The sequence below is a fragment of the Chelmon rostratus genome, chromosome 21 (assembly GCF_017976325.1).
Source record: "Chelmon rostratus isolate fCheRos1 chromosome 21, fCheRos1.pri, whole genome shotgun sequence".
Lineage (NCBI taxonomy): Eukaryota > Metazoa > Chordata > Actinopteri > Chaetodontiformes > Chaetodontidae > Chelmon > Chelmon rostratus.
Window position 1 is genome coordinate 16,196,291 of NC_055678.1, and position 20,509 is coordinate 16,216,799.

Consider the following 20,509-nt stretch of genomic DNA (forward strand, 5'->3'; position numbering starts at 1 on the left):
GGTTCTCAAAGTTTTCTGGGGGCCACACAGGAAAACCAATCAACTTGTTGCAGGATTGATTGATCTCACAATGGTGTTTAACATTAGATGATTAAATTAAAATTCCTTGAGCACCAAAGTCTCCTGTTTGCAGATTAAGTTAAATTGCGTCATCCATCCCCCGAGGTCTGACAATGTAAGAGTTGATCAATCGTTCCTGAAATCCCCTTTTCTCCTCAACCGAAAGTGTTTTTTCTGTGGAGGCTTTTCTATCTCCCTTCCACATGAAACCGCCAAGGTATCCACTGAAATACAACGCTAGCACTGGTGACAGAACGTAATTCCTGTGAAGCCTGCAGGGTGCAGAGTCGTCATGCAACCAGGAGCTTTCTACAAGTTGGCGTTCCTAACCCAACAGAAGCTTGTCAGGGGGGCTCAGTTTGACACAAAGGCCAAGCAGTGTGTTAAATGCTGGCTACAGGAATGAAAGTATTGAAACGCAGTGATTCAAATGCAATTAATGTACTTCATGACACGTTCAGGGGTCGGCCAAAGTGTTTCCAAGAGCCAAAACTGTCCGACAGAGTGCACTTTTTTAATTAAATAAATAACGTGTTTAGTGAGCTAAAACGGCTTTTTTAAACAGACGAGACTGGAAAACTTGTTCCAGGGCCACACTCCAGGCTCCGTTCTGTTATAGCTGGCAAGAACACTAGAGGGCAGCAATGCAACGTTAACCTGAATGAGAGCCATGACACCCACACGACGAAGAAGAAGAGCAACCAGGAAGATGAAGGAGGCAGCTGATGGTGACATATCTTGGGTAGGCTAATATAAAGCGAAGAAAACATAACGGTATAGCTTATTTGTGTTGCTACAACTCAGTTATAAACAAGGACACGCGAAATTGGCATTAGTTGAATGTCTAACCGGAAATGTTGGTGTTTGTTTAAGGTCAGTATAGCGAAACTCCTCCTGTTGGGGAGCGCGTATTAGCCCTGATGCGTGATGTTGCTGTACGTTTAACGAGTCAGTAAATTCATACTGGACTTAATATTTTCAGCTAGTCACCAGTTCGGAATTCATTTTATAACTTTACACCAAGACGCAGCTAAATACGTTCTATACCGCCAATCCTTCTTATTTCCAAAGGAGACACATTTTTAGAAAATGGGATTATACTTAGTTAATTATGCATTAACTTCAATTTTTGTTTGCCGAAATTTCCAGAAAACCTTAATATTCTTAATTAAGGATAGCTTATGACCCACTGGTTTTGTATTTCAGTAAACAAGTCAATAAACATTAAATTTTGAAACATTTTGAAGGGAGTTTGGTGTAGTGGACTTCTCTACAGGAGATGCTGCGGTGTCTTGATGCTGTCTGATCGATGCTTATAGATCTTTGCACCTCAAACGCCTCCACGTTGAAAAACAGCTCCATGGAAAGATGTTACAGCTTGGAGAAATTAGTTTATAAATGGTCCCAACGCCAACTTGACATGAAAGGGCTTCATTGAAAGGCTATAGCAACTTTTCTGCCTCATTCAAGAGCTGAATTGTTTTCTGTGTATTTTAAAACCCCTCTGTTGAGGTTAGGAAGGTGTAACTACAAGCCGGGACTGCGCATATCTTAAAGTAAGCCTTTGTCAGATATTTACTTAGTGTCTTGTTCATTTTGTCCATTTGTTCACCTTTTTCAGCAGATTCTATGCTCCGATTAAGGACCTCTGAAGAAGAACAAAGCAGTTGTGAAATTTCCCAGCTCAGACAAGTAGTGTTACAAAACAATGACAGACTCCTTGATGAGATGCTCTGCCAAGAAATCTATAAGAAAGTCATCAACTGCAGAGGTGGCTGGGGCATTGCAGGCACGCCTCTGCACGCCGCAGTGTCGAAAGGCCATCTCAGCTGTCTGCAGGTTCTGCTAGCCCACGGAGCCCTGGTGGACTGTGCGGATGTCAAGGCTCAGACGCCCCTCTTCGCAGCTGTTCGTGGGAAATACCTGGACTGTGTCTTAGCGCTCCTCGCAGCCGGCGCCAACCCCAACGGGAGCGCATCCAACAACTGCTCCCCTGTCCTCACTGCTGCTCGGGAGGGCGATGTGGAGATATTAAAGGAGCTGCTCAAACATGGCGCAGAGGTCAACTCCCGCTCCAAAGTCTTGCTCTGGACTTCCCGTGCCAGGGTGTCCAGCGGGCCGCTGTACCTGGCCGCCGTTTACGGACACATGGAGTGCTTCAGGCTGCTGCTCCTCTACGGGGCAGACCCCGATTACAACTGCACAGATGCAAAGCTGCTGAGTTCCATCAAGCAGCCCAAAACTGTGCTGGAGATGTGCCTCAGGCACGGCTGCGGCGTGGAGTACATCCAGCTTCTGATCGACTTCGGCGCAAACGTCTACCTCCCTACACTGATCATCGAGAAGTCCACCAAGCAGAACGAGGCTGTGGAGCTGCTTCTGCAGGAAAGAGGTATGGAGTCCAATTGCACGGTCACACATTTCCTATGTCAGCCCTTTATGTTGTCACCACTTTATTTTTATCGGTGTGTTATTTCTGAATAATTTCTTCATTATTTCCTGATACATTTGCCAGAAAGGACACTGAAATTTAGTACTATTTATTATCAAAGTGTCTTTTTTGGGCAAGAATCTGAACCCCACAAGGCCAGATGAAAAAATATTCTTGTTAGATACTGAAATAAAACAAGAGGACATTCGTTCTACTATTATGTGACACCCTCGCGATAACTTTGTCCTTGTGGTCTCCAGGAAATCCAAAGGCCTTGACTTCACAGTGCCGACTTGCTGTCCGAAGATACCTCAAAAAGATCAACAAGATCCACTGCATCGACCAGCTGGAAATGCCAACAAGTCTCATCAACTACTTGCAACACAAGCCAGTCCCAGTCACTGTTCTGTAGCTAAAGGAGCTGGAGACACATCATACAAACAGATCTTTTTTTCAGCTAAAGCTTTGATTTGTAGACTATGGGCCACCTTTATCCTTTTTTTTAAATGATTTTTGTCTGTACGCGTGCTGTTCTTTTAAGACTGATTCTCAAGTCTAAACATTAAATGTGTGGATAAGTGGTGCGTACTTCTGTTTTATTATTAGGACTTACCCTGTAGCTAGTAGAAGAGCTTTTGAAATAGGCCGTTGCTTTCTCACATGTTCATCACGAGTTACTTGCTCCATTTAGAAGAGCTGTTTGCTCCTCTGAAAGTTATCAGGCTGGCCTCCGTCCATTACAGAACATGCAAAAGTTCTTAAAATGAATCACAGTCAGTATGTGTGAAGCCGCTCAGAGGAACATTTTGGACTTACATGTGTGAAACATCCGAACAATCAGTTGATTTTGCTATTTTTGAACCACGTGTGCATTATAGAATGTGCAATAGCTATCATGTTAGTTGATCTGTGAAATTAAAGAATGCATGTGAGTTTGAAACACATGCAGACATCTGAATGGCACAAACTGATCTGAACTGATAAACTTACGAGTAAACTTTTTCAGGAAAACATTTCATTTTGAACCTCTCAGGTTTTGGTTTTGGTACAAACCTGAAGTCTACAGCCATGCTAGCCTAGCCGCTCTGTGAGGTTGTACAGTAGTGCTTTGAGCTGAATGCTAATGGCAGCATGCTAACCAGGGCAATGTTAAGGAGGTGTGTAGCCTATCATGTTAGCATGCTTACGTTTGCTAATTAGCTCTAAACAATGTACAGCTGCAGCTGATGGGAATGTCATCAGTTTTGCAGCTATTTAGTCAAAGTATTATGAGTGTCATGTCATAGCACAATGTCTAGAAAAGGCAGACAGATAGAAAAAAAATGAGAATCACTTGGTTGTTTAATTATATAAATACTTCACATTAGCATTAACTTCATCTGCATTTAAATAATTAGACAGGATTCTTCAGACTGACCTGTAGATGGCAGGAGACTGTCTGTGCCATGAGGAGAAGAAGGCACTATGTTTGGCTAAGAAGGACGCTGTATCATTTTAGAGTTTGTTACAGAGGAGGATAAGGTAAATTATATCAAGTGTGACGTCTGAACTGGTGGATCTCCATAAAAGTCTGAATTGTGCAGATGCGTCACATCTGGAATTTCATGTTTCAGTACACCATCATCACATCACACCTGGCTGCTTTGCAGTGACAATGATAAAGTCAGAATGGAGTGAGTAAAATCGAATCATTCCTTGGCGGTCCCAAAAATGACCAAATCAAACACCAGACTTCAAGTATTGTCATGATGAGGAAAAAAACTGGAAGAAGGCAACTTAAAAAATAACATTCATTTAGCTCTCAAAAACTTGTTTCCGTTTTAAAACAATGATTTTGAAAAAGAAGAACTAAAAAGAGCGATGCTCCCTCAGCAAACCATTCACAAGCTCTCGAATCAGGAGAATATTCATTCATATTCAGAAATTTGTTAAAAAAGAAAAAAAAGTGGCAGCTGCTCTCAGGAAATAACTGCTGACATTAAAGATGAGTCTTCAAGTCCAGTCATTCTCACGACTTGTTCTACAAAACAGTTCTGTGTTTCTCTCCTCATTTCTCAATTTCAAGTAGCAACAATTCAAACAAAACGGATAAACAGTGTTTCAGAACAAACACTTCATTTGGTCCCCTTTTTAAAGACTGAGGTCAGCTGCATTGTGGTGACATCATGGCAACTGGTTGTGCTGACATGGTGCCAGTTGTCAGGGTGACCTCAGCCCAGCCCCACGTCTAGTGACATCATCACTATGAAGCCCAGGATGGCGGTCCAGGACGCCAGCTTCCCGTTCCCACTGGTGACACAGAGTCGGAGTGAAGAAAAGGGACATCGGTTAGAGACAGATGCTGAGAGTCCTGCTGTAAATCCACGACAGTTCCTCCTTTTTCATTCTCACCTGACTTGAGCCTCAGGTATGATGTCATCCACCACCACATAAACCATCGCCCCGGCAGCGAACGCCAACGCGTATGGCAACAGAGGTTCTGCAAAGACAACGGCGAAGGCGCCCAGAAACCCAGCGATAGGCTCGACCATGCCGCTCAGCTGGCCGTACCTGCAGGAAAACAGCAGCAAGTGTCCAAATTTCAGCTGAAAGTTTCTGTGCTCAGTCCGAGCTGTTTGTTGTGTCATTACTGTACAGTGTGAGACAAAAACGACCATTTCTGCTCACCAGAAGGCCGTCCACGTAGAGACCCCTGCACCCCGGAGCGGCAGGCTCACCGCCAGGCCTTCTGGGAAATTCTGGATGCCAATGCCGATGGCCAAATTTCTGAGGGGACAAAAACAAACCAACAGAAAACGTCAGTGCGTATCACTTCATGTCAAACATTAACACCTGACCTCTTGACATTGAGTATTGTAGAATTTGTGATGCTGTCTAGTTTCAACACCAACCGAATACACATCGCTGAGGACGTCATAAACGTCCTGATGAAGGGGAAGACAGAACTAAAAACCTAGAGCAATGCTAGCAGGTCTGTAAGACTAAGCTCAGCTCACAGTGATAATGCTAACACGCTAATGTGTAGCAAAGTTTGCCATGCTCACCATCATAGTTTCGCTTATTACTATGGCAACATATTGTAAGATAAGATAATCCTTTATTGTTCCCCCACAGGGGGAATTTGGGTGCTATAGTTTGCATTTGCTAATTAGCAATAACGACTAAGTACAGCTGAGGCCGATGGGAATGTCATTAATTTAGTAGTTATTTGCAGGTATTAAAATGAAAAATTGGACCTGATGTGAGGAACGTGCATGTCTGCACAAATTTCATGGCAATCTATCCGGTAATTGTCAAGATATGTCACTAAAAAACAAAAATGTCAACTTCATGGGAGCGCTAAAAGAAAAAGCCAAATGATCACCAAACCAGGAGGCTTCATCCAAGAGAGAACAAGTCAAACTACTGACTGTTTAAATCATGAGGTATATTCTTGCATAACCCTTTCAAGAACACACACTTTGCCACGATACATTTTTTACTGTCAGTCACATCTCTACCTCCCAGAAAGGTACCTCCTGCTCAACGACTCTCATCTCTCTCTGCAGTGCCATGATGTAACCACTAGATGTCAGCACACACAACACAGCAGCGGACAGCTGCCACACTCTGGCCGGCTGTCGTGCAGTCCACCATCCTGACACAGACCAACAGCGTATGGTCAGGCCAGAACAATGAGCCCACTGAGCAGAGGTAAGAAAAGAGAGGGGGCCACAGGTAAACAGGCTGATAGTATGATCGGGTATCAAAGGGAAAGGCTCAGTCGATCACAAGCAAGGATGATTCTAAAAATGATCAGTTTAGTAGTTGATTGTTGAATTATAATATGAAATGAAATAATAAATTAGAGTTTAAATAACAAGTTATATCTTGTTAGTTAAATTCATAGAAAAAGGATGGGTTTCAAGGAATTCACTGTTCCCCATCAGTAAATAGTCCTGCTTGCAATAGTCCACTCTTGGAACTGTCTACTGTATTCAGTATTAAGCTACATCCAAGAGACCGTTAGCTTAGCATAAAGACTGGAAACAGGAGGCAATTGCTAGCCTGGCTGTGTCACGGCCTCTGTACGGCTTAAACAAATGGGATTTAACATGTTAGCGAGCGTTAGAGGTGCGGATAGGTGGATTATGTTACCAGGCAGAGCCGGACTAGTATATTCAATCCAAAAGATTTGAGCTAAAAGTGTTCATAGCTGTTCTGAATAGCCACACTCGATGTCACAAACACAGATGTGACGTGATAATCTTTTAAATATGGCACACATTCTTCGACAGTCTCTCCTTGAAAGTATTCGCAGTGTCGCACTCGCTTGTCCGCAGCAGAAGTTCGAACCCTGCGTACTTTCTCACCTGCTCATCAGTGGCAAACAGCTGCGTGAGAGTGGGTGTGAATGTCTGACTGACGGTTTGCCAGAAAGGTTTGGATGCAGCTTCTCCTTTAATTACATTAAATTACAGAATATGCACAGAAGAGCAGGGCTGCAAAACAGAAAATGGGTGAGTCATTGTCTCCAGAGGAGCGACTGGTGGAACTCGGCAAGGAATTGACAGGAAGGCTCATTGCCCCTGTGTTTTAACTTTGAAGATATCAAATGGCATATAAAGTATAGAATCATACAATCACAGTGTGGGAAATCATTTGAATAAATATAGATTTACTACTTCGGTTTAGAGCGCCATCATCGGGTCCAGCTACTTATTTGATTTATTGCCAAATATCTTCAACATTCCTGTGTGAGACATGTCCGTCTCACCTCTACTTTGGGTCGAGTTGTAATTAGAAAACATTAGCATACACGCTAGGCTAAGATAGTGAACATGATAAACATGTTAGCGTGCTGATGTTAGCGCAAAGCACTGCTGCGGCACAGTACAGCCTCACAGAGCTGCTAACATGTAGTCTTGTTAAGTCACATTCAACCTTCTGGAAAATTGTCAATAAAAAAACACAATATGATAACATACGTGACATTAATATAGTAGGAAAACTATATTAAGTATAGTTAAGTATAGTTATATAACCTTTCATGTACAAATCCGGCATGGACCGCGTATAATTGTGAAGCCCTGAGTCCATGTGGCGAAGTGCAGGAAAAGGCTCACACTAAATCTGATGTTCCAATAAAATATGAAAGGTTGAATTAGTTGTTGTTTTATTTAAACATGGAGTTTTCTAAGGAGACTTTGAAGCTGGGGTATTTCCAAACGGTCAGTGAACTCAGAGAGGCTCAGTCTGCTGGATCCACAGATTTTAATTTGACACACAGACACAGCTGCTATATTCTGTCCAGCCATGCAACTGCAATTACATATAAGCAAAGCCCTGCAGAGGTCCTGCCCATGCTCTTTCCCTACCTGTACACACTAAACAGATGCTGGTTCAACAGACTGGGCTGGGTATGAACAGGCATCTCCAGCTGTTCTCTGCAGTACTGGAAAGAGACCACTAGATGTCAGCAGCACACAACAACAGCACTGTGTTCTTAACGTGACCTTAAACACACCAAACCAAATCCCAACCAGAAAAAGACCAGTTTTATCTTTATGACGAACAGCTGTTCCAGATTCGGAGAACCAATTACAGCGTCTCGGAGCACATCATCATGGTGGGATTCATAATTCTGGGTCCAGCTGTGATGCTGTACAGAGTGTCTCTGTGAAGATTCTCATTCATCCAAGGCATGGTACTTAAAAGGGCTTCACAAAGGCAGCTGGACCCCAAGCTAGTCCAGCTGCCTTTGTAAAGCACTGAGAAGTACAGAATGTCTGCATTTTTTCAATAGCATGTGCCCTGACGTTGATACTAATAACAACAGATATTGCTTAAAATACTGGAATTGCCAGACAGAGTGCATCCCCAAATTATGTCTGGATTAGCCACTTCATTTCTCACTTGCTAGTGCTGAAAGGTGACAGTTTGGATGTGTACTGCTTGTGTATCTTTCCCTTGATGCCAATCTTACCTGGCGCTTTCAAAAGTAGCAGACAAAGTCTTTCCAATGGCTCCGAATCCGACCCCCACAGCCAAACCCTCTGCGGACAAAAAGCACAGGCGAATGATCCTTGTTAGTGTACGATTTGGAAAAACAACATTTTCAGGAAGAGGGAGGAACAAAGAGTGGACAATCGAAACACAAGTGAACGAATCTTCTAAGGTGTCGTCTCTCTAATCACATCTGCAGATGCAGTTCTTTGGAGGTTACCCTGCAGAATGAACATATTTAGCAAACTACTCATCCTCAACTGAGAGTAAACGCTGTTAGGATTCACCTCTACAACTGCAACAATAGAGAAGTACAACAAGAGAGGGATTTCTTTGACTGTACTTGTGGCCGCTGTATCGAGCCTGCCTCTGCACACTCTGCTGAGCAGCATCCCTCTCCTCTGACGTCCCGTTTGTCTCATTCGAAACGCCTGTCATGCATACTTAAAGTAAACACCATTCAAATTGAAAATGAAAAGGTCACGGTGTGCGATCTATGAGTGCATTGGTGTGTTTGAGAAGTACGTGTGTGCGCGCAGTCATATCTACAGGCTATTTCTCATTTCACACCGCAAAGGCAGAGAAACGTTACCACGCTGACAAGCAGTTCTGTCACAGCTCGGGCGCTAAAGCACGCTAATTTCCAGACTTTTTCTTGATGCTTGCCGAGAGGAAGCATCAAATTGATCCCCCCACTGATCAGATCCCAAAACGCTGAAAGGACTTCCTCCCTTAAACAAACATGTTTCTGACCTGAGAGCTTATTTGGATTTTTGTAGTTCAATCCTATTAGAGTGCAGTTTATCGCTAAAACACAGCTGTAGAGCTATGCATAAAACATCGTACTGTGAGAGGGCCACAGAGAACAAACCCTTTTGACTTGCAAAACAACCTGGCCACCACTGGAGCTGCCTTCAGAGCAATTTTTTGCCTGACTAAGGATGCTTCGCCTCTTTCTTCAGTTTCTGTTACTTAATGAGCATTAAGATGCTGTCAGACAGCAAGGTGTGAATCCTGCATGGTGCAGCTCAGCCACAGCAGCTAATGGCCGCCTCCACCGCTACCAACAAAACAGTGACAACAATGATAGAAATGATAAATTATCCAAGGGCAGACAGAGGAAAAGGGTGATGTTAGGAACTATAATTCTAATAATAATAAACGTCATCATCATTACTTTGTGTTTAGTGGAAATCTGTTAAATATGGCGCACATGTTCATATGAGGATGTGTCCGTGTGTGTTTATGTGCTGATGTATGCCGAGTCTGGAAGTTGAGATTTCTCTTAAATTAGACATGTGTGTAGTGATTCTGGTTTGGAGTAAGGAGTAGTAGTGGTAGGGTTCAATGATTGACAAAAAAAGTTTGCATGGGGCGGGGCATAGCAGGAAAATGGTCATAACCCGCCAAGCATTCGTCCAATCGTCATATATCTGGGTACATATCATCAAGCTGTGTTTGGGAATGTGCGAACCAAAGCATTTTGAGTCCAACCCACAGGGGGGTGCCACAAATACCTACAACATGTACCTCACAATGCAGAGGACAGAATTTTACCCATTCAAGTTTACATGCTCTGGGGGCAAAATCTGAAGTGCCGTATTGGCTGGCGCGAGTGGGCGTGGCCTATCGCATATCTACTCATGACTCAAGATGATTTGAGCAATCCTGATTAAACTCGCAGGAGATATCACACGCTCGCTCCTCAGCATTCGCACAGAGTTTTGTTAAAACCATTTGCAGAACTGCTTTAGTCGGACATAAACTAGCTGACGTGACTTTGCTCACTTTTGTGAAATCTGAGAGCCACTCGTTGCTGCTTGCGGCTTTAATTTAGGCCCGCAGGGCTGCTGCCTTCTATTGAGTGCAAAAGGAACCCGGAATTGCCGCTTGCAGCATTATTACTTCTTGTATTATTTGATCTAATCTTAAGTAAGAGTCGATAACGTGGGTAACTCCTCACCACCTTCATCGTAGGCAGCAGGTCTGCCTCTGTGTTTGCACTGGAAGCTACTGAGTTGGTGGTAGAAACTGCTGACTGTCTGAAAGCACCTTTACAGCCTCACAGAACTACTTGTGCAATCGCAGACTTTCAGTTTTGCTTAATCTATTCCTTCCTCTTTTCATTTGGAAATTCAATCAGTGTCATAAGCAATATGATTATATATACATTATATATTATATAGTAGCAATCAGCTATCTGTGCTCTTGGATGCAAGAACGACTGATCTCCTCCAGCTCCTTTTCTCCATCCCTGTGTATACTTCCAACGTATTATCTCTCCCTCTCTCTGCAATATTAATAGCCCACACCAGGCTACGCTGCCTCAAGCCAAGAACAAGCAACAAAGACAAAAATAAGACAAAGCGAAAACGAGAGAAGTAGAGAAGAAAGAGTGGAAAGACCACGCAAAGGCAAGAAAGCAAGAGATGGGTATCCTGATGTCCCCGCAGCTGCATACTTCACGAGCCCAGAGGCCACTTCATCATAATCCAGCGCCTGCCGTGATTGCTGATAACAGTGCACACCAGTCCTAATCAAATTCCCGCAGGGCCACTACCCTGTGGCACCATTATGGGCAAAGTACCCTTCAGTTTTACTGTGGGTCGCTGTAACCATTCATCTCAATCCTCTGGAATTGTCTGAGATGTCACGGGGCCAGCAGAAACTGTGTCTGCACTGAAAAACCTTCTACTGATTTTGAATAAAACATTAGCTGAGAGGGTTTCAGTTGTTGCTGTTCCACAGTTAGTCAAAAAAAGACTCGGGGCAGATAAGGAGATTTTATAATCTTACCTGATTTAAAGACACAAGACCACAACGATAAATTTTCCAAGTTCCAAATATGACACATTAAAGGTCATTAATGTGCTATCATTTCCATTAATGGAGATGATAGCACATGTTACTGACTCTTAACCTCCAGAACATCACTGATGCTGCTATCTGTTGGACCTGTGGGAAAGTTTCTACATCAGTAAGGAAAATAGTTCTATCTGCTCTTTTGGATCAAGAATCAGGGTTTTTCCAGAACAGCTGCTCACCTGTAGCACTGCTACACAGCTGGAAATGTGAGCTGGGGGTGTTTTGTAAGCCCACTGAGCTGGAAGTTTCAGATCCTGATGATGATCTGGGTTGGTACGGGAGCACCAAACGCCCACACACCTGTGCCGTTTTACTCATGAGACTCGTATTGTAGTGTCTTTGTCCGTATCTGGTGGATGTTGAATGAATATCTCATGGATTGTTAAAATATTCTGCAAGCAGCAAGCAATCTGCGCCGGAGCAGAGAGTAGTGTTGAATTAAATATCTCAACATCTGCTTGATGGATTGCCACAAACTTCTGTCGTCGCTCACAGTAGTAGTGTGGTCTGAGGCCACATTCAGGCCAGTTTTAGCACGGGAGCTCCATCAAAGAAACACAGGGTCGTTCAGCAAAGTTGAACCTAGCTCAAGTTTTGCCACAATGCATCACCATCCAGCAAAATCCAGCACACATGAATGTGCATGTGCATGAGTATTCCTACTATTTACCGCAAGACTGTCCTGACAAAAAACAAAATAATTGCAGCCATGATTACGTTCCAGAGTTGTACTCTGTGCAGTGTTTTCATCTGATAAACCTTCAAATTCAGGGATCTGTCACCCGAAATTTTCTTTTCTTTTCTGGTTTTCTTTTCACGTCTTTCCACCACCATCATCAGACACTAAATGAGGGAATATCTTTGAGGAGAACGGTGCTCATCAACAGATTTAGAGAACCAATGCGATGGAACACTGAGGCTGTTATGGGGGCTTTTGTTGGCCCGGCACCGCACTGAGTCACTTCAAGTTGATTTTTCCATTAAATTCTCATCCAAATATATTCTTGTCAGGAGCTGCTGGGGATGCTAAAAGCAAAAAGATTTGTCTGGGAATAGCCAACGAGGCTTGAAATGCTGCTGATGTGTTTTTCAAAAGCACGTGCATAAGAGTCTGAATAAACTCCAGGAGAGAGCAGTAGCGAGAAGTGCTCGTGTCATGGCCAACAGTGAAGACTGGATGAGATAGTTCCTGAGAATGTCGCTGAGTGGGAGTCTTCATTCTGTCTGGCACAAATAAGAAGTTTTATATCGTCACCTGCATGTCTCATTTGGGCTTTTGTTTCCTTCCAAGAAAAAAACTCTTTGTGTGTATGTGTGCGTCCTGGCCCAGGCCAATTCCTGCCTCATGTTCTATGCTCTTTAAAGCCAGTCTGACGATGCTGCCGCTGACAGACCATTGTCACAGCAGCCACTCACTTCCAGTGCACTTTCCTTTAATCTCCTCTCCTCACGTGTCCACACGCTCATTTCTTCCACCGAGCCAGCCATTACCGCGCCTCATCTCTCCCACCTCCATCCCTCTTTTCTTCCCCACCGCGGAACTGTGACGGCTTTAAGTTCGTTTTATCCCATTTTTCATCTGTTTTGGGCTGAGATGTTTCTTTGAAATGACATCAAAGTCTCCTCTCGTTGCTCCTCGAGCTGCTGCTTTTTTTCATCCTGCCGTCGGCAGGGACGGCAAGGTGACATTTTGGAGTGTACAATAATCTCCAGTATCATAAAATACAAATGACTTGCTGAAAGCCATGAGTTAATCCAGTGCAAAACGACAACATCTGAAGAAATATGACTCCAAAAGACATTTGTTTTTAAAGGAGGATTCCACAGTGTGTGTTTCTGCTTTGGGCCTGATGGAAAATTCCCTGAAGTCTCCATAACTTTGCATATTATACATTCTCAAATACTGAGGAAAATGTTTTTTTTTCCTGTTTAAATTTACTTTAATCTCCAACCAGCCTCCATGTTTACCTGTTGTTAAGAAATGTTCACCCATTCATTCTACCTTAATTCAAAATATCTTGCCCTGATGTCCAATGACATAGAGAGTACTGTATAGGCCAGAGTTCAGTACATCAATCAACAAATCAATCCCCAAACAGTCGCCTGATACGTTCAGTGTATAATGATGACTATGAATAACTCCTTAACTTAAGCTTGGTGTAGTTTAGTAACAACTTTTATGCAATTACACTAGTGGCTGTTCATCCCCAAGTAGTTTATTAAAGCTGAGTCCAGGAAGGAGCCTTTCTCAAGAAAACAATAAAAAGCTCAGTCAATCTTACTGGGATATGAATATGAAAAATATTTTTTGCAGTCTATTTCCTTCAATTTCCTTAGTTTTTTTCGTGTTTCTGAATAAACTGCATTATGATATTCCTGCTTCTCTCTTATTCTGCTTAGACCAACTGCCAGCAGCAGCTGTCAATCACTGCTCCATCCGTCACACTCTACACTCTGTCTTCTATTTTCAGCTTTATCTTTTATCTTATTTTAAGAGGGTTTTAAATCTTAATTTACATTCATTTCGTATGTAAAGCACTTGGTTGCATATAATTTCTTTGTTGTAAAGCACTGATTGATTTGCATTCCTTGTATGAACGGTGCAATACAAAAAAGCATATTATTATTATTAACTTTACTTCTAACAGGAATAAACCTCCTAATGGTCGGGAGAAGGACGGCCATCGATCTCCTGCTCAGTTTGGAAGACCATCACCATACTTCTGTCACAGCTCTCTCAGCACTTAGTAAAGTAACAAAATATTGTTCAGGAGCAGTATTAAAGCTGAACCAAGGTTTTTATGCAAAACAGACCTCTTTCATCAGCCAAATCACAAAATGGGTTATCACAGAGCAGAGCCACTGAGAGGCCTGCGTTCCCCAGTGTTTGTAACTGATGTGAAATTACATTATTACTGGGTGAAGAAGCACTTCAAAGGAGCCAAACGGGTCCCTCTTACTGCAGGTTGGGGTTGAAAAAATTACACATAGCACCAGAATACACCAGGAATGGCTCACACTGCATGTCGAACTCACAAAGACGAAAGTAAAGTAAATATTACTTATTTTTTAATTCAATTAATCATGAAATGATAGCTAACAACATATTAACTTAAAAGGTTACTAGAGAAGTTGAGTAAAGGCATTTCTAGACGGAAAATCCATAAAGCAAATTCCATCTACAGCCTCTAGAGAGCATCACTAAAATCATGGACCCACTGGATCATATTCATACAGACACATGCACACTAGACACTGCTGCACAGTCTTATTGACACTCTATTTCATATGTGTCTTTCCTCTTTCCTCCCTAAACTCCTTAAACAGGTCCTGCCTGGCCTGGTACCTAGCCTTCTCTCAATTATCTCTCTCTCTCTTGTTTCTGCCTGTGTTGCCAGCAATTTTAAGACGGTGAGCATCCGTCTTGCTTGAAAAAAACAAAACAAAACTGCACTTGACTTGTCATCAGACATGAAACTGTGTCTGTGGAGTTCTGCAGGGCTCAATCCTTGGTCTCATCCCCCCTCTCACTTTACACCTGACCTCTAGGCAACCTGGTTAGCCAGTTCATCTCTTTCCTACGCAGCACCCTGTAACTTTGTTTTGAACACATGGCATAAATCTAATTAATCTGAATGTGTGTCTGATTGTATCTGCACATGCATGGATGTCTGTATTTGAGTGTGTTTGTATAGGAGCACATTTTGCATGCATATGTAACAACCATGAGACCTAAGGTGTACGGAGAGGCCAGTAAACGGTTTCCTCATTAATGAAGTGGCTTTTCACATTAAATTTATATTTATTGGAGTGCTCTCTGGTTACACAGCGACCAATTATTGTCCTCCTACACACCGCATGTGTCCCTAATTTGCCTTTTATCCACACTTCATGGAAGCAATCTCACCACAGTATTAAAATGATGTCGCTCCGACTGATAAAATGAATAGAAATCAAGTGCGTCAAATCAAGTGAAAGGTGAAAAATGATTCAAAAAAGGGAAACTGCATTTTCTCATCAATTTCATGTGAGCAAATCATTAATTGTCCATAGCTCAATGCACTGCTTGTGATTCAAATAGCATTCAATAGCCCCACATTAAATCAAGCTATCACATGAACATAGTGAAGTAAGAGATGCAACAATTTCCTCACAACTGCTGGGAAGTCGAAGGCATTGAGTCTCTTGAAATTCTATATGATGTAAGCTGCCTGACCAGAAAAACAAAATGAGAAAGCAGCGATAAAAACTGAAATCTACACACGAATAATGAGCCTTGTTGCATAACCACAGCGCGATGAAAATAGGGCACCCTTACCAAGTGTAACATGTCCTTAAAATGAAGTCAGTGAAAATTCTACTGTCTGAGATTCATACAAAAATCAGCACACTCATTGCTCTCCAACATGATCCCAGTTCAGCTGTTATTCTGTGTTTTGACGGAAATCAAAAGGGGAAAAAAATGTGCTTCCTTTTCCTTTTTTCTTTCCACATGGCAATCGTGGTGAAGTTACCAATTGATGATTGTAATGATTGTAATGTAAGGTATCTGTCTTCTGAGGACTGAGGTTCAGTGTTTTGCACTTTGACTCAAATGTTTGTTCAGAGCTGTTGTTTCATCACTGACAGAACAAAACTCCAAACATTGTCCACTGCTCCACCCTTTGCATTGTCTTTGACTGACGACATGTGACTGACATGTCATTAGTCTAATTAGATGATTAGATTTGACAGCATGGTGACCTGCTGGCCTCTGTAGAGCTGTATTCCAGGATAAACTGAGGTCTATTTGATAGGATTTTTTTTCCCCAAATTAGTCAAACCATTTAATCTAAGCAAGAAGAGAAAATCTATTTACATTCAGTGAGAATTTTAGCTTGGACCTGGCCAAGTAAACAAGAATTAGTGCAGGATGTGGCCGAGCACCTCCACTGTTGGCCCTCTGTGGAGCTCAGCTCCACGTGAGCTTTTCTAAATGAACTGCAAATTGATACTATATTTGTTCGCTACACATATTTTACTGCTACAGCCTATGTGACATTACCAGCTTGGTAAACATGGGGATGTTTACCAGGTAAAATGTTCATCATGACTAGCCGTCTTAATTTAGTGTGTTAGCGTGTTAATATTTGCTCATTAGTAATGCTACTAGTTCTGCACCACACCACAGGGATTATAATTCATTCATGCACAAAATACACAAGGCTCTCTCACAGCTTGACAGCAAACTGAAGAGCAACATAGGCCTGTTCGTATTTTGGATAAATTGTAACATTATAACATAGGCATATGTAGAGTAGAGGAATAAAATCCTGTGTTAGTCCAGTATGTCCAGCATATTGCTCATTGTGTTAAATGAACTCTTGGCTGGAACTCGTCCGTGGCTGCCACCACTCAGAATCAACCAGAGCAATGCAAAGGAAGGCTTTTGTGACCCAGGTCACAGCCGATGTTGTTTACAGAGTCAGTCATGATGGGACATATATATGCACAATCCCCCCAGCCCTGTCATATGGACCTCAGTTACATTTGTAACTGCCCTGATTGTGCGAAGTGAATTTCAGCCTCTGAACAGCAGCGATAAGAGCAGGAGTGCATTCTAACAAATCAATTTAACTTCAGCAGCAACACGTGACCAGTGATATTGACAAATGTCCTTGTCAGCTACTGTAGACAGCCCTGTGGCTTGTTCTGACCTGGGATGTTGTGGATGGTGATGGCAAGGATGAGGAGAAGAATTCGTCGCCAGCTACTTGCTGTCTGTCCGACTTCCTGCTGTCTACTTCCTGTTTCCTGTCCATCTGAGCTGCCGGAGTGAGGTCCTCTCCTCCTCTGGTACACATCTCCATTCTCTATTTTATCTGCATGAGAAAAGAGAATAATGTTGAATACAAAATGATGCAAACATTGTTCAACATTCATACGTGCTAACGTTAATAATGCTGCTGATGAAGGTCATGTTTGTGCAGGTGTGATTTTGTGTCCACAGTCTGCTAAACCTTCTTCTTTAAACGGGGGCTTTGATTTGACTTTGTTGGCTGCTGATTGTTGGGACAATGGAGTCAGAGTATTTATAAAGATTTGAAGTTTGCATCACCTGACCTTTCCTAATGAAGACACTGATGTACACACTGCATTATATTTCACACTTTCACTTCTGTACTGAATCACTTGTTATAAATGACTTAATTTCATGAGTTTTGTTCATCAGCTGAACATTTAAACATGATTTGAACTTCCGTTCAAGTTCTACAATTGTCAGAGTTCTAAAATGATTCAGGGTTGGCATTTTTACAGTGAACACAGTTCACAGCTGTGGGCTGCTTTTCAGAGTTTGCATGCGATGTTGCAGCCTAGACTGAGCCAACAGCAGGCAGCTACATACACACTCACTGTGGTTTTTTTGAGCAATGTGCACTCTGGCTGCACTCATACATAACAGACAAGCAAAACTGAGTTTGGGCATTTATGTTTGGAAACAACAAATAGCAGAACAGAAAGCTGAATGTGAATGTCACTCCTAGAAATTCCTTTTATGCACTGCTAATTAGCAACAGCGAACACACTCTGAAGGAAATGTCCAGATGTAAAGCCTGACCCACTTTTTGATCTCACTGTTTTAACCCATTGTGCAGCTTTGACAACTGGAGGTTTGGCCAGGTTAACCCGTTCAGAGGTCGCAGGCAAAATGCACATATCAAAGTACACATAGCATTATATGGACCAAAGACGAACAGCCCAAAGTACTAATATGTTGGAATAACAATACCTGCACCTCTGTTTTCTCTGTATCCGTACATCTGTGGTAACTCAATTAAACACAGCATTATATAGGAAATATGCACCATATCAGCACAATTAAACTAAAAGAACGGAGGCCGCTCTCTACAACAGGCCCATGGAATTAGGAAACAGTGCAGCACCCACTTTAGCTGATACTGGACCTCAGCGGTCCAATTTCTCACAGATGTAACCATGCTCCCAAAACGAATTAACACGCAGAGAACCTGAGGATTTCTCGGCCTCTGTCCCTGCAGTAATCCAGCCTGGGCTTGAGCAGTGACCTCTACCTCTGGCAACATTTCTCACCACAACATGCAGTTGTGTGAAAACTGCTTTAGAACAGTATTTTATCAGTGCTGGAGATGGAGAAAGACCATCCAAATCCAGCCACAAGAGATCCACGACACTCCCCACAGACATGAAACAAATATCAGACAACAGAGAGCTATTGAAGAAAAGCTGTTATGTGGGCTTGATTTTCCTAATGCACAGCTGTTGAGATGTCAGAGTGACTCTTTTACTGCATCATTGGAGGATCTTAATGGATAAACCCAACATTACGGGTTAGGTGTGATGGCTCCAAATAATAAATTGCCAAACTTTTAAAACCCATTTCTTGTGCCTTCCCCCTAAAGTCAGACTAGTGGTGTTGGATTCAGCGCTCAGGCGACAGGAGAGAGTTAATCCACAACTGAGGGTATGAGGACGGTCACACTCTGAGCAGTCCAACTCTGACTTATCACACTACAACGTATAACAATGCAGGAAAGAAGCTCAAGCCGGATCCAACTGCCTCTGTTACATTAGCCACTTGTGTGATGGACTCTTATCCCACTGTGTGTGTGTGTGTATACAGTGTGTGCATGTGTGTGCGATGGAGGGGATTTGAAAGCAGGGTTTTAGAGACCTAAATCTTTGGCCTTGCTCTCATGGCCAAGCTATTTATTTGCCACACACATCTTGCACACACCTCTCCCTATAATGTACACTCACTACAAACTATGTACAACTTCACTATCATTACACACACGGTCTATTAAAAATGAACTGTAGAGGGTGGAAGTGTGTTCAGGGGACTCCGGCCCTGGTGCAACCTAGTGCAACACTGCCTTTGATAAGAGGCTGTCTGAAAGGATGCACCATTATCCCCATTTCGTTACAACAAAAGAGTGAAGACCTGCAAATGACAGTTTGTGGAGAGATCAGAAGGCAGAGTGATGCAGCCAGCAGGCTTTTTGCCCTGCCATCGGCTGTCACCATTCAGATCAGACACCAGTTTTGCCTTTAGACTTCACCTAGTTGGAACAGCAAGTAGGTCAAGACTGCTTTGCTTAATACTCCGTTACCGAGAATGCTTGGATGCATTGGAAGTTGCTTTATATCTGATTGAGATAGCATGAGATTAAATGTGACAAGAGGCGCATCAAATAAAGCCCAACAAACACACTCAAAACTACAACAATCAGGCTGATTAAGACCTTTCTTCTTTGAAAGCTGCAGCCTGAATATCGCCAGGCAACACAATCAAAACCCTCAAATTAGTCCAACCTAGTGTAAAGCAGCCCCCCAATCACCTGAGTTTGTGTTAGACAATGAAAGGAATTGTGAGCCATTATGCTAAACGAAAAAATGCCCACGGGAAGCAGTATTTAAATCAAAGAGGAACTTAATAGACAAATAGGGTTATTACACATTAAATCAGATGCCTCTGTTGGCTGCTTCAAGTCTGATTAAGATGTCCGTCATCAAGTTGATATTTGCAGCCTGAGGGACACAGAGCTCGGATTCTCATTTAAAATAAAGAAATGTCCTGAGCCTGTCCCCGTATCAATCCAATTATTAGCACGGCAATCTCAGTTAATGCCATGACAACAAAGTTAATGGCCCAAGACAATCTAATTAGTGCAAACCCTTTGCCGGAGGTTGCACAGACAATATTGCATTTGCTTGGCATAAAAAGTGAAATAACAGTGAAAACACACCATCAAACAAATGGATGCGATGGGTCAATTCAGGCCGAGAGGAATAATCAGCGGCACGGTAATCAGCTAACTAAATGGTGAGATGTTTTTAATATTTCATGTCTGCCTTCCCAGAGGAGAGGCTGCGAATGCTGATGACATTACTCGATGCACGGGGAAGGGTTTGGATAACTGAGTGATCTCTCCTACTCTTCTCATTCCTTGGGAAAAATCACACAAAGCTTAAAATACAACACTTAAACATCACCCTGAAGACTCCATGGTCTTTACCCCCTGCTTCCCTGCAGCCTGCTCATTCTAATCACGATCTGCCTTCTTAAGTGTTGCATTTTGCCATGCACGCCGCTGAAAAGTGGAATTATCTGGCAAAGGTCAAGTGATCTGGAATTTCGCTCAAGGTGCT

The 20,509-nt window shown here is 42.6% G+C and overlaps 2 protein-coding genes across 9 annotated transcripts in view; one reads left to right on the forward strand and one right to left on the reverse strand.

The window, feature by feature from the left end:
• The first annotated feature begins 757 nt into the window (after nt 1–757).
• Nucleotides 758–3,075, forward strand: LOC121624962 (ankyrin repeat and SOCS box protein 12-like). 6 transcript variants are annotated; one of them, XM_041962950.1, is made up of 3 exons: nt 758–802; nt 1,682–2,452; nt 2,752–3,075. In XM_041962950.1, exons 2-3 carry the CDS (start codon nt 1,690–1,692, stop codon nt 2,901–2,903), a joined length of 915 nt encoding a protein of 304 aa, XP_041818884.1. In that variant the 5' UTR covers nt 758–802; nt 1,682–1,689; the 3' UTR covers nt 2,904–3,075. The 6 variants fall into 6 exon arrangements, with proteins under 6 accessions (XP_041818884.1, XP_041818886.1, XP_041818883.1 ...); XM_041962952.1 differs by having other exon boundaries at nt 765–834; XM_041962949.1 differs by having other exon boundaries at nt 770–933.
• A 739-nt stretch (nt 3,076–3,814) lies between these two features.
• The window catches only part of LOC121624702 (zinc transporter ZIP11-like), a 112,065-nt gene continuing 95,370 nt past the window's right edge, over nt 3,815–20,509 (reverse strand). For all 3 annotated transcript variants that reach the window (XM_041962540.1, XM_041962538.1, XM_041962537.1), the window contains exons 6-10: nt 17,038–17,202; nt 8,457–8,526; nt 5,159–5,257; nt 4,883–5,041; nt 3,815–4,780 (exon numbers count right to left, since the gene is read on the reverse strand). In XM_041962540.1, the coding sequence (XP_041818474.1) occupies nt 4,702–4,780; nt 4,883–5,041; nt 5,159–5,257; nt 8,457–8,526; nt 17,038–17,202 (572 nt within the window). In that variant the 3' untranslated portion in view covers nt 3,815–4,701. The remainder of the gene's footprint in view (nt 4,781–4,882; nt 5,042–5,158; nt 5,258–8,456; nt 8,527–17,037; nt 17,203–20,509) is intronic.